Source organism: Oreochromis aureus, linkage group 20, assembly GCF_013358895.1.
Source record: "Oreochromis aureus strain Israel breed Guangdong linkage group 20, ZZ_aureus, whole genome shotgun sequence".
NCBI lineage: Eukaryota > Metazoa > Chordata > Actinopteri > Cichliformes > Cichlidae > Oreochromis > Oreochromis aureus.
Window position 1 is genome coordinate 3,373,332 of NC_052961.1, and position 14,087 is coordinate 3,387,418.

Below are 14,087 nucleotides of genomic sequence, written 5' to 3' on the forward strand. Positions count from 1 at the left end.
TAAACTAACTAGAACCACACAAAACAGTTTTATTTCACCAAGGTGCAGCATGTCCTTCACCTGCAGAGAAGTGCTGTTTTCAGAGAAAGGGGAGCTGAAGAAGGCGTTGATGGTGTCAAAAACCACGCCGATGATGTATTTCTCCAGAACGGGATCGGAAAGACGCTTTTCTCGTTTATTACAGACCTGCAGAGTGTGAAAAAACCCAACATCAGCACCAAAGGCCAGAACAGAGGAGGCATATTAGATCTTATGTCAGGCCAGGTTGTTTTTTGTCTAGTTTCTTATGGATATGACTCTCAGATACTGTTCATATGTTGTTTTGCTGTAGATAGTTTTTTTTTAGGCTTGTCACTTTTTTGACTTCCTATTCTTCAATTTCTTCAGATTTTTTTTTAGGATACTCCGGACACGATGCTGGTATATGCCAAGTTTGAAGCTAATGGCCCTTTGGGAATCGCCTTGTCTTACAGCCCCAGCACTGCCTCCTCCTGAAACTGACCTTGTGGGGGTGTGTCAATTCAATTCAATTCAATTCAATTCAATTCAATTCAATTTTGTTTACACAGCGCCAAATCATAACAACAGTCGCCTCAAGGCGTTTTATATTGTAAGGTCGACCCTACAATAATACATACAGAGAAAAACCCAACAATCATATGACCCCCTATGAGCAAGCAGTTTGGCGACAGTGGGAAGGAAAAACTTCCTTTAAACAGGAAGAAACTTCCGGCAGAACCAGGCTCAGGGAGGGGCGGGGCCATCTGCTGCGACTGGTGTTGTCGTGCCATATCTCCTGCTTTAGGTGCCACCTTTTTTGGACAGCTGACTCCCATCAACAACTAAGAATACTTAAAGCCAGAGACGGTGAGCTCTAGTGCCAGAGAGCCTTGTTGGGCTGCAGCTAGTGAGCTGCGTGTGTGTTTGGTGGTGGATTGCTCCTACTGTGTGGAGAGGAGTGTGTTTTGATACTAACTCTTTTTGGCATATTTTCAGCTTATTGTTTTCTTTCTTTAAAAGGTGACAGCAGCTTGTCCGTCTCTTTTAGTTCAGTTATTAATAGAAACATGAATAAACCTGTTAATTTAACTATTTTGCCTCCGTGTCTCCTTTTTTCAACTTGGATATCTTTTGTTACTTTCCCTCATCCCCTGGACCTTTTTAGGGGAACAGAACACCTTGTTGGTGTACAAATGTTTTATGCCAAAATCTGTTATCCAACTAAACCAGGGGTGTCCAACTCCAGGCCTCTAGGGCCGGTGTCCTGCAGGTTTTAGATCTCACCCTGGGTCAACGCACCTGAATCATATGATCAGTTCGTTACCAGGCCTCTGCAGAACTTCGAGACATGTTGAGGAGGTCATTTAGCCATTTAAATCAGCTGTGATGGATCAAGGACACATCTAAAACCTGCAGGACACCGGCCCTCGAGGCCTGGAGTTCGAGACCCCTGAACTAAAGGAACAGGAAGAAAGAGACTAAATTCCAAATTGTTTCTTTGCTAAATTGTCTGTTATGTGCAGGCAACACTGGTCCATCTGTTGAATTAGGAGCCTTTTAGGTGAGGTTTAACAAAAAAAAGGAAAAAATCAGCCAATGTCCAAAAAAAAAAAAGTCTCAAGTGCTCAAGGCCACATTTTTCCCCAAATCCAACTCAGTAGAAGCAAAATATAAAGAAAAACTCTTGCACATTATTGTACATATTATGTCACAAAGCTGGATGTTTGTGTTAAACCTGGGTGCAGTTTTAAATAATGAGGTAATGTTTCACAATAGTTTATCATTTACGATGACAAACTATGGTGCTGTTCCTACCCGAGCCATGTCCACAGTGAAGTCCTCAAACAGTTTCCAGATGTGGTTGGATGTGTAGATTTCCTTCATCTCCACTTCTGTGTCCACATAGCAGTGATTCACAAAGTTCACGTAGGCAATTTTCACCTGAAGACACGCACGAAGCCAGGTTAGCTTTCTGGTTTAATCAAAGCAGTTTGAAAACCTCAAGCCTCACACAAACACGGTGAGAACCTCAGTAATGCAGTCCTCATGGGTCACCACTCTGACCACATCCTCCAGGGGCAGCAGGGAGGTGCATTTAATCTCCGTGTACACGTTCTTCCCCTCTGCACAAGCAGCCAGAAGCTCCACCAGAGAGATGTGATACCTGAAGGGGGGAGAAATGACTTCAACATTCAGGCCTCAGATGGAAACACGACGGCATGTTTGTGATGGGAAATAGAAGCACCTGATGGTAACTTGAAAAACCTTGTTGTCCACACAGTATTTACACTCAAGTATAATATATATGCACCCGTACGTATATATACTTGAAAACAGATGTGATTTCTTATAGAGCCAGAACCAAATCTGTCAATGTAATTTTTAAAAAATTAAATCAGTTCTGATATTCTGGAAAAACTAAAGATTTATAAACTTTCAGTCCATTTTAAGAAGTCATGACTTGTGTTTCCTGTTTTGCAGCTGTGGCCACATCAGCTGAAAGCTCATGTTTTCCACTTGCGCAGATCTTTTGGCATCAGAAGAGCTCCGACTTGCTTGTTTATAGCAGCAGAGTTAAGGTGGTACAAACTTCTGCTCTGCTTCTTCTTTTAAACGATTCGACTGATGAAACAAATGAACTCCTCGACATCATCTGTAGCTTAACGTACAGCTACGCATACAGAGCCACACACACACTGCATCATTGTGTCTGGGTTTTGGTATTAGAATAGTGACACAGCACTGCCACCATCAGGTCAGATAGTGCATTACAACACTTGTATAACTATAATTTTACTAAAAAGTTCACAATCACTGCAAGAACTTCTCAAGAAAACATGATTATAAATTTAATAAAAATTTTGAGTACCTGCTTCGGGGGGGACACAAATTCCTTTTTGATTGAATCAGCAAGGACACATCTGGCATAAAAAAATCTTAAACATGCAGAGCTACATGCTGTTAGGAGTAGCCGTAGTTTACGAGACACTACGCCTCCTTCATGCAGAACACTTGTAAAGTATGTTTGACAAATATTATTGATTGAAGTTTGTTAAAAAATAGTGTCCAGCTCGAAGCTTTCAGTCATTTAACAAATAAAACAGAATCCTGTCATTTCTTAAATGACCGCGTTATGGTTAGTATCAGGTTTAACAACGATAGATACATTAATAAAACTATGCTTTTTTTTCATTATTTCATCATCATCATCATCGTCATCATCGCTGCCTTCCTTACCTGAGTGGGCTGGTCTCACTGATGCCCTCCCTGCTCTCCGCCATCAGCTCCAGCATGACTTTAAACGAGTTTTTGTCGTTGTAAAAGACGACCACGTCCTCACCGGCGTTTGTTAACTACAAGAAGAGACGAACGGAAAACCTGAATACATCAGCATGAAAACACGGGTTTATGTTTTGGTAGAAGCAAAGCGGTGCGTCTCATCCTCACCTCGGTCATGATCATGTCCTGACACTTCTTGACATACTTGCCCTCGGCCTTGATGATGGTGTGGAGGAAGTTGAGGTACTGGACGTGGCGGCCGTGCGTCGCCAGGCAGTGGATGAAGTGATGCAGCACGCTCTCAGAGATCTCGCTGCACAGTTGGTAGTTATTACTGAAGATGTGCTGCACCGTCTCCGCCTCCTGGAGCTGGACGTCAACAAGGAAACGTTTAGAAATCAAAAACGGGTTTCTCTTCAGGTCAGTCACATCAACACTGATATTTATTTAGAGAAGACTATGTTTTGACATTTTTTTTCATTACAAAACTGCCAACTGCCTTCTGAATGTTGGAAAATAGTGAAAACAAATTCCCAGAACTCCCTGTAACATCATCTAACCACAGCTGGTTTATAATCATTAACCTCCTAGGACCTGGCACCCACATATGTGGACATCACATTTTGGGTTGTCTAGACCAAAATATAAAATTTTGCTCTACAAGGGCCTGATATCCACTTATGAGGACATTATACTGCCACTGCTAGATCGAAATTTAAAACGAATGTCCTCATATGTGGATCTCATTTTTCTCAGAAACAAAAATAGTGTAAAAAAAAAAAATCTGGTAATTCTTTGTTTTTTAACATTCATTGGGTCCCAATCAGCCCAAATAGCAAAGAGAAATTAAAAATGCATGTCGTGGAAGAGTTCGGGTCGGGTCGATATTTTTTCTCTAGCTGATTAATTTTCATTCAAGTCCCCTTCAGTACAACAAGCATTAGAGTCGTCAGAGACGTTTCTCTCTACCAGCCGCTCAAATCTTTTTTAAAAACCCAGAGACAACCGACATTTTCTTTAAACGAGTAAAAGTTGATTAGCTAAAGTAAAATAAATGAAAGCTGTTTAAACAGAAGTAACTTGATCAGGTGTTTTATGTAGAAGACAATCTAACTGTACAAAAACAGATTTCTGATTTCAGCCTGTTTAGCTTCACAGAGCTGACAGAAATTACAGGTAAAGATAATCAAAACTGATAGAAAACTGAAACTAAAGATGATGGCTTTCTTGAATATTTTACCAGAAGACTAAGATCAGTAACACATGAGGAACGCTGCAAGGTTTGACTACACTGCATTTAAAGACAATCTGTCAACGAGTGTCTTTAAATGTAGGCTGGATATATAAACAGGAGGGTGATTGTATTTTTTTATATATATGTAGTTTTTATATCTTAGTGAGGAAATCACATTGACATAGTGACTAACCCATACCGTAAAGCTAACCATAACCTAGCTGTAACCTGACACTAAAACTACATTTTGAGCCTCAAACTTCAAACTTCAACCTTCAAACTTGTTGAGGATGGGCATTTTGTCCCCATGAGTGACTCTTGGTCCCCACAGGTATAGTAGCATGACAGTTTTCTGTCCTCACAAAGATGTCTAAACATGTACACACACACATAAAATCAACCACCCTTAAAGCATACTGAAAGTCCACTCAGATTTATGAACTAAATAAGCATTATGTATAACTTTTGCACATTTGTAAAGCAGCTTACCCCCGGGTTGAGAAACAAGTTGAGGTTTTTGTGCAACAGAGCCTGATTCTCTTGGTTCCCCATACAGAACTTCTGCAGGAACAGGTGAGTGTACTTGATGATCTCCTGCATCTTCACATCGTTCTGCACACACAAAGAGACAAATATGATGGTTAGTCTTGGTTGAGCTGGACTGTCCTCTCAAATCTGGCTACAGCCGGACTATTTGAATATATATTGTTTTTAATCGAACAAAAGAAATCCACGAACACCAGTAGGGGTAAAAGTTAACTACAATAAATATGAATAGCTGTTAAATAACAAATCTCAGCCTGTTTAATAGGTATTACATTATTATAACTACTCCACAGTTCACAATGAAAAGAAGACTGGAAAAAGAAAGAACACCTGTAATAAGTTATTGATGAAAAAGGTAGGTTTTAAAGTCAACGTTCTCCACTGTGAGATTTCTGTCAATGTCATTTAAAATAATGCTGCATGGCTCCAAGTGCAGCACTATTTGAATTGACCTGCTTAATTAAGCCTGCTAAAGTGCTTTTATTTTGGGGTGTCGGGTCTTACCTTGTCGTAGGAGACCTGCAGCAGGTCCAGCATCACTTTATGAGCACCCATGTTTTTTAGCAGCCTCTGCTGCTTCTTCCAAACTCCGCTGCTGCACATCTTATGCAACCTCTCCAGTATCTGCAAAGGAGGAGGAGGAGAGAGATGGCAGACAGCGGAGTGATGTGCAGTTAGACAGATGATGGTCAGACTCTGGGCAGCACAGTTTTCAAAGGTCATCAAAGTTTCAGTTTAGCTTTTATTGGTTGAAATACTTCAACTCAATTTGGTTTTCTAGTGTCAATGTTAGTTTGTTTTCATGAGCCGTGTTTTCAGGGGTAAAACGGACATTAGAGTGCAACGACACCCTTCATTTTTTATATTTTGCTAGCAAAAGGGGAAATAAGTGTAGTGATTTATCAAAATATGTGCAAATATCTGTGAAAATACAGTATACAACAAGCTTGAAAGTCAGTATTTGGTATCACCACCTTCATTTTTCAACACAGCCTGAATATTTTTCTCAACATGTCAACAAGTAGTCTTCAGGAATAATTCTCAGGCTTTTTGAAGGACATCCGAAGCTCTTCTTCGGATGTTGGCTGCTTTCTTTGTTCCACTCTCGGTCCCACACTGCTTCAATAATGTTGAGGTCCAGGCTCTGGGGAGGTCAATCCATGGCTGATAGTGTTTCATTGTGTTTTTCTATCCAGCTATGCTTTTACTGCACTGGCACTGTGTTTAGAGTTTAAAATGGGTTCTTTGCTAGGCTGTCTGCTAAGTGGAGACAGAACACTGGTTTATCTCTTGAGTTAGTTGAGTTAGGTCTTTTTGTCCTTGAATGAATCTTAGGTTATCATTAAGCTTAACAAACAATAAGCACTCCACTAACACTGGACTGAACAAATTCCAAGTAAGTCTGGTTCCATGAAAATAAAATATAATGAGGTCTGGTTGAAGACTGTTGCATGGTACTGTAGAGACTGCAATTATATTTTTGTACATTTTTTCTAAGCTCTAAGTATCCCACTGTGTATTTCACACTTATTTTTTTTTAGCTTAGTTTTAATTAACTATAGTATATCTGATGGGCTGTATAAGCTAATAAATCAGTTAGCATTTTTAGCAGTTAAAGTTTTCCCCCAAAGAAAGTATGCACTGTGTAAAAACAGTCTTTCATAAAGCCATTCAACATTTAGGAAAAAAAGTACAACATTTCTTTACACACTAAAAATGTTAACATAAAACACATTATGTAACACACACAATGTAACACATTCATTACTGTTAATGTGTCTGTAGAATTATCTTTAGAACAACTAGAGCAGGTTCTCCAAGGTGCCGTGTTGGGCTCAGTGTTTTTCACACATATTCTAAGTGATAAGATATTTTTCATTTCTGAAAACGCTACAATGAGTCTTATTTGTGAATAAAACACATGTTTACTTATTCATTGTTTCCCGAGCATTTAATTTAAAGACATACTTGAATAATACTTCCAGTGTCCCCCGATACGCACTTATGGGCCCATTACTATTTCTTTAAATATACTGTGCGCGATGTTTGTCACGTTTTCAAAAATGTGTGTATTTTATTTTCACGTGGCGCAGGTGCGTAGATCATGTTTAAGCTACATTAAAATCTATAAATTGGTGAATTAAAAAAAAAATTTCCAACATGAAAAATAATCAATCTGACTTGTAAAAACTAAGCACGTCTACAAATGAGTATTACTCACAAAAAAACAACTGTTGGTATTTCAGTTTACTTCAGTACATTTTGGGGCTAAGAAAGCTTAATTTAATGAACATTTTGTGAGTTTGTGTAGTGGCCAAAATTTTGAAAAAAGAGAGAAAGATAATTCTTGGGTTGATGAAAGAAATTGTAGCACATGATATAAAACAAATAATGGACCACATAAATAATGATTATTAATGACATTCCAATGTGGAGAGAGTGATTCACTGACAAAGGTCATGATTAGAAAATGTACCAAACCTAATCTCTTTCAAAACATTGAAGAAATACAAGATAATTTGAAGTCATAGTGGCAACAACCGAACATATGGAAGCTAAAATTTACCAGAGCAAAAGGAAGGTTTTGATTGGTTGAATTTGGAATATAATTTTATACCAAATAAGGACTTAAATCTATCCTTTAATTTTCATCTTCGTTTCCATTTGTGACATTCTGCAGATGTTGTTCACCAGAGAAACTATTAGGAGAGAATAATGATGGAATTATCCTGAGCAGAGAAAAACCACCATTGCTGCAGAGATAAGAGATAAGATCACCACGTGCAGGACTTTTTGACAGAGAGATACATCACAGCTGTGCCCTTGTTGATTAGTTAATAGATGATTTGTTGGAAGAACGTTCCAGAAAACCCAACAGATGGAGACAAATCGAAAAGAAAAACTGATCACGTGTTGAAGACACATTAATGAACGGGCGCTCTCACCTCTTTGACTTTCTGGTAGTTCTCGTTACCCTCCTTCAGTTTCTCCTTCTTGGGTGTTGCCTCTTGTGATGCCCCCTGCAGGATGCAGAGGGTCAGACAGCATATGCAGTTCTCTCTGGGTATGGTACCACATTATACACTCATTGGATCCTCACTGAGGACTTCACACTACATTTCTGATCCTAGATCCCAGATTTACTTGTTAACCTCATAACATTTACCAGCTCACTAGCAAACTAGCTTGGTTAGTACATCTTGATGCTTTCTCAATCATCCAGGTAAGTAAATCTCCAAAAGTTGATTCTGTTAATCTGGACGTTTTCAGTGGGAGAAACGTTTCGTCACTCATTCAAGTGACTCCAGTCTCAGCTGACTGCAGGTTTCTCCAATCTTATAAACAGTACATTTGCATAATGACTGAAACAACAATGGGCTGGGAAACCTGCAGTCAGCTGAGACTGAGGGAGTCACTTGAAACGTTTCTCCCACTGAAAACACTATGTCAGGATGAACAGAATCAACTTTTGGACATAGCTTGGTTAGTGTTAGGTTTTGCTTTAGCCACACGCTAAAAAGGCAAACTTCAAGAAACTAGTAGATATTATACTCCAAATAAAGTCTCATATTGCAGCTGTTTCCCTTATAAGCGTTTTGATTTGGGTGCTTCAAATAGCCACAAATCGCATTAAAAAAAGGCGTGGATGTTCACCTAACCCCAAGCAAATATATCATTAAACAGACATGGGTAGCAGGGTATAATAAGTGTCTGGACAGATGTGATGTCCGCAAACACACCAGCACATCTAGTTTCCCTAGGAAGTAGTGTACTGGAGCGTTGCACCAGTATCGGATGCCAAAAACAAACACTTTGCGTAATGCAAATTGTTTATTGTTTATTCCAATATTTCTTAAAACGTTGCTGTCTCTTCTGTAAGGTCACTGGTTTTTAAACTATTTTTAAACTCCTAGAACTTTTGAACAGTACCCACGCTGGTGGAACCAGCGAGGGTACTTCTCTATGAGAAGTTGTGGAACATACGGAGTGAAGTCATAAGGAGGTCATTTTGGTGCGAATGAAGCTCTTTCTTCACATTAAATTGTCTATTACAAAAACAACTTCTCATGTTGATGCGATTGGTTGTCTTCATTATCAAGCTAACATTTTAACATGCAGTGTGAGTGTATAAGATGTATGACAACAAGAAACTAGTTCTAGAAAAACATTTTAGAAATAATGTTTCTGCATTTCAAAGTATAAACAACAAGATAGAAAGAATGAAAGAAGGAGAGATGCCATGCAGTGAAAGTGCCATGCCACATATAAACCCACTACCATATATCCACATGTTACACCAGGAAGCCCAACACCAACAGGAAGTGAGTTTAAAAACCAAGATGCAAAAGTTCAAAAGATATTTTTATTTGTTATTGTTTAGTACTTTAGTTTTATTAGTAGTATTTGGATTTTTAATAATATGTTGTTGATGTGTTGTTTTAAATAGTGACTGAATGGGGCAGTTGGTTAGTTAGTCAGTGGTTAATAATTGGTTAGTTGTTATATTGACAAAAGCTCATGATGTCAATCAGCCACCTAGACACGAAGATCCTGTTGGTTCTGAAAAAAATTGAAATCTTAAAAGCAGTTTAGAGAACATACAAAACAAAGTAATACTGACTTGAGCTCGCCTTTAAAAACCCAGACTTAATCAAAGATTCTCATCTCACCCCGCTCAGTATACATCTACTGTTATTATTTAGATATGGGAAGGTTTGAATCACTATTATAGACTTTAAAGACAAAGGACACAATAACAAGGTACACAAGATAATATTTGTGAAGAGAAATGGCCTCAGCTCCTTGGCGTGAATACTTAAACAAACGCTGTATAAAACTGGCAAGGCGGTCATTTTGACACTTGGTAATTTAAAACAAACTCTGTTAAAATAAAACCTCATAATTTCATATTTCATGAATTTTATTATAATAGGTTTATTGGTCATATAGTCAATTAAAAATGATGACCACTGAATTAAAAATACTGGCGGCACTCAGTGGTACCCCTCAGTCTCCTGGTAGATCCACCTTTGGTATCACCTTGTTCTCAACTTATCGCATTCACAAGATTTTCAGAAGACTTGACCTCTGACCCTGATATTCGAACTCATCTGAGATTTTTCAGTTTGAAAGTCCTACGTTGCTTTGCTCTCGAGCATGCTGGTTCACCTAACAGGGAATGACTGCTTGGTCATCAAGTCTGCAGCTGTCCGTGTTTGTGTCCACAGCATACTACAATCAAAGACTAATACTCTTACCAGCTGAGCTACACAGGTTTTGTATTACGCGTCTACATAAGACCTAACTTACTTACATTTTTAAACCTTTGATTTAAAAAGTTGAACTCCTTGAGATTTCAAGAACAGGGAGAACAGAGAAACTGTGCCACTCGACTGTTAGCTAGTTATTGTACAAGGTTAGCACCTTTCAAAAGTAAAGTCAAAGGCTTTTGGCGACTATGAATTAGTAAATATAGGATATCTTTAAACCACAAGATCTTCAAACTATCATCAGACCATATCTTCATAATTTCTCATCATGGGTTCCTGCATTCTCAAAACGTTAGCTTTCACACACTCAGGAGTATCACAATACTTTTAAAAATGTTTTATTTAAACAGGGAAAAAAACCCACCGAGATTAGAAAATCTCTTTTGCAAGGATGCCCTTATCTTATTCTTATCTCATTAGTCCTTACCTCTGTTTTTTCCTTCTTGTCTTTCTTGTCTTTCTTCCCTTCTCCTCCTCCTGAGCTCTTCTTCTCCACCCACAGTTCAGATTTTTCCACCAATGTCCTGAGGCGATCTAGATCTGCCTTAATCAGCTTGTAGTTCTCCACATCCTGAGCGGAGATCAGCAACTGGACCTGCAGTCAGACCGAAATGGAACTTGGAGGATTAACATGAATATTCTGCTTAAACTTATTTTTTACAAGAGGACACAAAAGACCAGCAAATATATTGTTATATTTTTCATTTTCTAAGTTCCCACAGAAGACTATAGCAGAAAGCCTGGGTTACCAAAGAAAGCAGGTAAGTACCGTTATGTTGGAGGTTTTATTAAACTAGCTAACACAAAGAAAGCCTGGCTATACTGAACTAGCTAATGTTGTGTACATTGATTCTCATGACTGTACTTTTTCTGCATTTTATTACATTCCCTCTTGAATAAGAGTAAAGCATTTTAAGGGGTCACCGTTTTAGTTAAGAGATACTGGATTTTGTTTTGTGCTTATTTATGCAGATTTTGCATGTCTGTGTGCACCTGTTTGAAGGTATGTAACATTTCCTGCCGCTGGCTGAAGTGTCTGAAAAGCAGCTGCAGGGCTGCAGACACCAGAGGAGCGTAGTCGTGCATTGTGAGGTGGATCAACACCCGCAGGAACATGCGACCACCTTCATCGTCCACCTCCAGAATACTGTTCCCTTTACTGCACACAAACACACACAAAGTACTTAAGATGTGTGTATGTTATATTGATAAAACCTTTGCATAAATGCATGTCCAGCAATACATACCCAACTCCAAACATGGCCTCTGCCTGCTCTCCAATGTACTGCAGGTTGATGGTGGCTGAGTAGGGACAAAAAGGCCGACGTTAATAAACAACAGAACTGAAATGAATTATTCATGGTTTCACACCAAGTTGCTTATAAGGTTCACTCTAAATGTTACCCATTACTGTGCAAAAGTCTTGAGCCAACCCTCATTTCTTGATGCTCTGCTAGGAAGAAGGACAACTTGCAAACATAGAAAGAAATACAAACAGTATGGATCATTCTAATAAGCTTGAAAGTCAGTGTTTAATATGACTACATTTATTCTTCAACACAACCTGAACTCTCTCTTTTTTACCTCTCTTAAGTAAGCTATCGTTAAATTCCTTTAATGATTCTTTAGGAATAATTTCCAGTTTTCTTGAACAGTCCAAACCTTCTTTGGATTGGTTAGGTTGTTCTGTTCTCTTTCAAGATGATCCCACACTGCTTCACATTATGGAAATCTTTCAATCTAAGTTCTGTTCATGTGGACGCTGAATGGACAATGGGCTGTGAGGTCAGTTCCTTGATCATTAATATGCAAATTGTCATGACCACTGATCAACAACCACTGATCAATGGCCATGAGTACCATTCAAAGACAGTTGGGGAATGGCCGCAATCACAGCATTATAAGATTGCGAAAGATGTACTCTTTGGCCCCCTCCTCGATTCAGAGATGCTTTCCCATTTACGTGAAAAGTGTTCTTTCAGTGGTGCTAGTTTCAGTCATTGTGCAAATGTACTGTTTATAAGGTTGGAAACCTGCAGTCAGCTGAGACTGAAGGAAGTCACTTGGATGAGTGACGAAACGTTTCTCCCACTGAAAACGCTACGTCCAGATGACCAGAATCAACTTTTGGGGATTTACTTACCTGGATGATTGAGCATGCAACAAGACATTCCAATCTAAGTCTTGCACCAACTATTAAGAAATAGGGTTGAAGACTTTTGCACAATAATTTATATTATAATAATAAAATGACACGTAAACTGGTGAATAAATGTGGTGTGTACTCTCTGTAGGTTCTTCTTTGCCTCTAATATGAGCTTATCTATGCATTACCTGTCATGTCCATGTTAACTGGGACATCTGAAGCATAGGGAGACAAGTACCACAAGCACCTTAACAAAAACTGCAGGGTGGATATTCAGGTAGACCAAATGCAAATGTTTTTCTAAAATTGGTGTAAATTTATCCCATCCCATAAAAGTTTTGTTAAATATTCAATTATTAGATTCATCATATTTTAATGGGACCTGTCATACCTCTTTCCATATACATGTTTTTATTTCTGGATCCTAGTAGAACAACCTCACAATTTATGTCAATATTCTGGACCCAGCATTTTGAGTTTCTTGTGTTCTAGTAATATTTTGGATTATGGTTTATGTTCAGGTTCATTTGTAGTCTTAGTTGTTCTATTGTGAGTTTCTTTAATTCCCTGTTTAGATTCTTGATTATTAGATTCCCTCTTGTGTCTTTGTCCTCTGTGTCTCTCTCTGTGTGTCTGTGTTTATACGTGAGCCCTCGCGTCTTGTTTCTCTCCTTGTGTTCCATTCTATGTTTCTCCAGCCCGTCATGTCTCCTCTCTGTGCCCCCCTCTCGTCTGCCTTTCCCCCTACTTCTCTGTCAAACACGTCTCAGTCTTGTGTTCCTCCATTTACTGTTTTCTCGTGTTTCCATGTTCAGTGTGTCCTGTTTTGCTTCCCCTGTGGCGTCACGTTAATTCATGTCAGCTGCGTTCCCCGAGTGTTCTCACTTTCCTCGTTATCTTTCTGTGTATTTATGTCAGCGTCTCCCTCGAACCAGGCTGTGTGTTCTGGTCCTAGTTTAGTTTTCTCTATTGACTTGTTTCAGCAAAAAAGCTGGATTTTGTGTTAAAGTCATGTTTAAGAGTCTGCGTTTGGGTCCAATCCTGCCTGCCACACAGTTTCATGACAGTTTAAAACCAATAAAAATCTTTATTCATCTTATAGTTGGCCTTGGTGCAGCCCTGGCTGAGACAAGCCATTGAAGTTGTCCTGCCCCTACTATTAAGAAAACAAAAATTTTGAGGTTTGTGCGTAAGATGGCCATATTTTCATAACCACTCTGACATCACACACATCCAAGAGCAGGAAAAAGCTGTGCAGCTTATGACTCACAGTTACAGTAGTGCAAATAATGACCTCATTACCTGAAGGTTTGTCCATAAAAAACTCCACCATTATAACAGTATATGGATTTCAGAAAATAAGGAAAAACATAACAGATCCCAGATGATTTGAATTGTGTTTTTAAGTATTTAGATATATATTGGGCACTAACTCTTCCCTCAGGGAAGAGCTACAGGTGCATCAGCACAAAGACTGACAAACTCAAGAATAATTTCTTCCCAAAAACCATAACCACGCTGAACTCACACATGCACTGAAAACACAGTTCCACCCCCCAATCCAAGCACTTCCCTCCATAAACAGAACACACATCATCTCTGTGCAATACTT

The 14,087-nt window shown here is 38.9% G+C and overlaps 1 protein-coding gene across 1 annotated transcript in view; it reads right to left on the reverse strand.

Annotated features, from left to right (window-relative positions):
- itpr3 (inositol 1,4,5-trisphosphate receptor, type 3) overlaps positions 1-14,087 on the reverse strand; it is an 86,952-nt gene that overhangs the window by 14,482 nt on the left and 58,383 nt on the right. The window contains exons 26-36 of the mRNA XM_039604455.1: positions 11,577-11,631; positions 11,323-11,488; positions 10,757-10,924; positions 8,005-8,079; positions 5,564-5,683; positions 5,003-5,125; positions 3,448-3,648; positions 3,238-3,353; positions 2,029-2,164; positions 1,816-1,941; positions 61-186 (exon numbers count right to left, since the gene is read on the reverse strand). Coding sequence (XP_039460389.1) covers positions 61-186; positions 1,816-1,941; positions 2,029-2,164; positions 3,238-3,353; positions 3,448-3,648; positions 5,003-5,125; positions 5,564-5,683; positions 8,005-8,079; positions 10,757-10,924; positions 11,323-11,488; positions 11,577-11,631 — 1,412 coding nt within the window. The remainder of the gene's footprint in view (positions 1-60; positions 187-1,815; positions 1,942-2,028; positions 2,165-3,237; positions 3,354-3,447; positions 3,649-5,002; positions 5,126-5,563; positions 5,684-8,004; positions 8,080-10,756; positions 10,925-11,322; positions 11,489-11,576; positions 11,632-14,087) is intronic.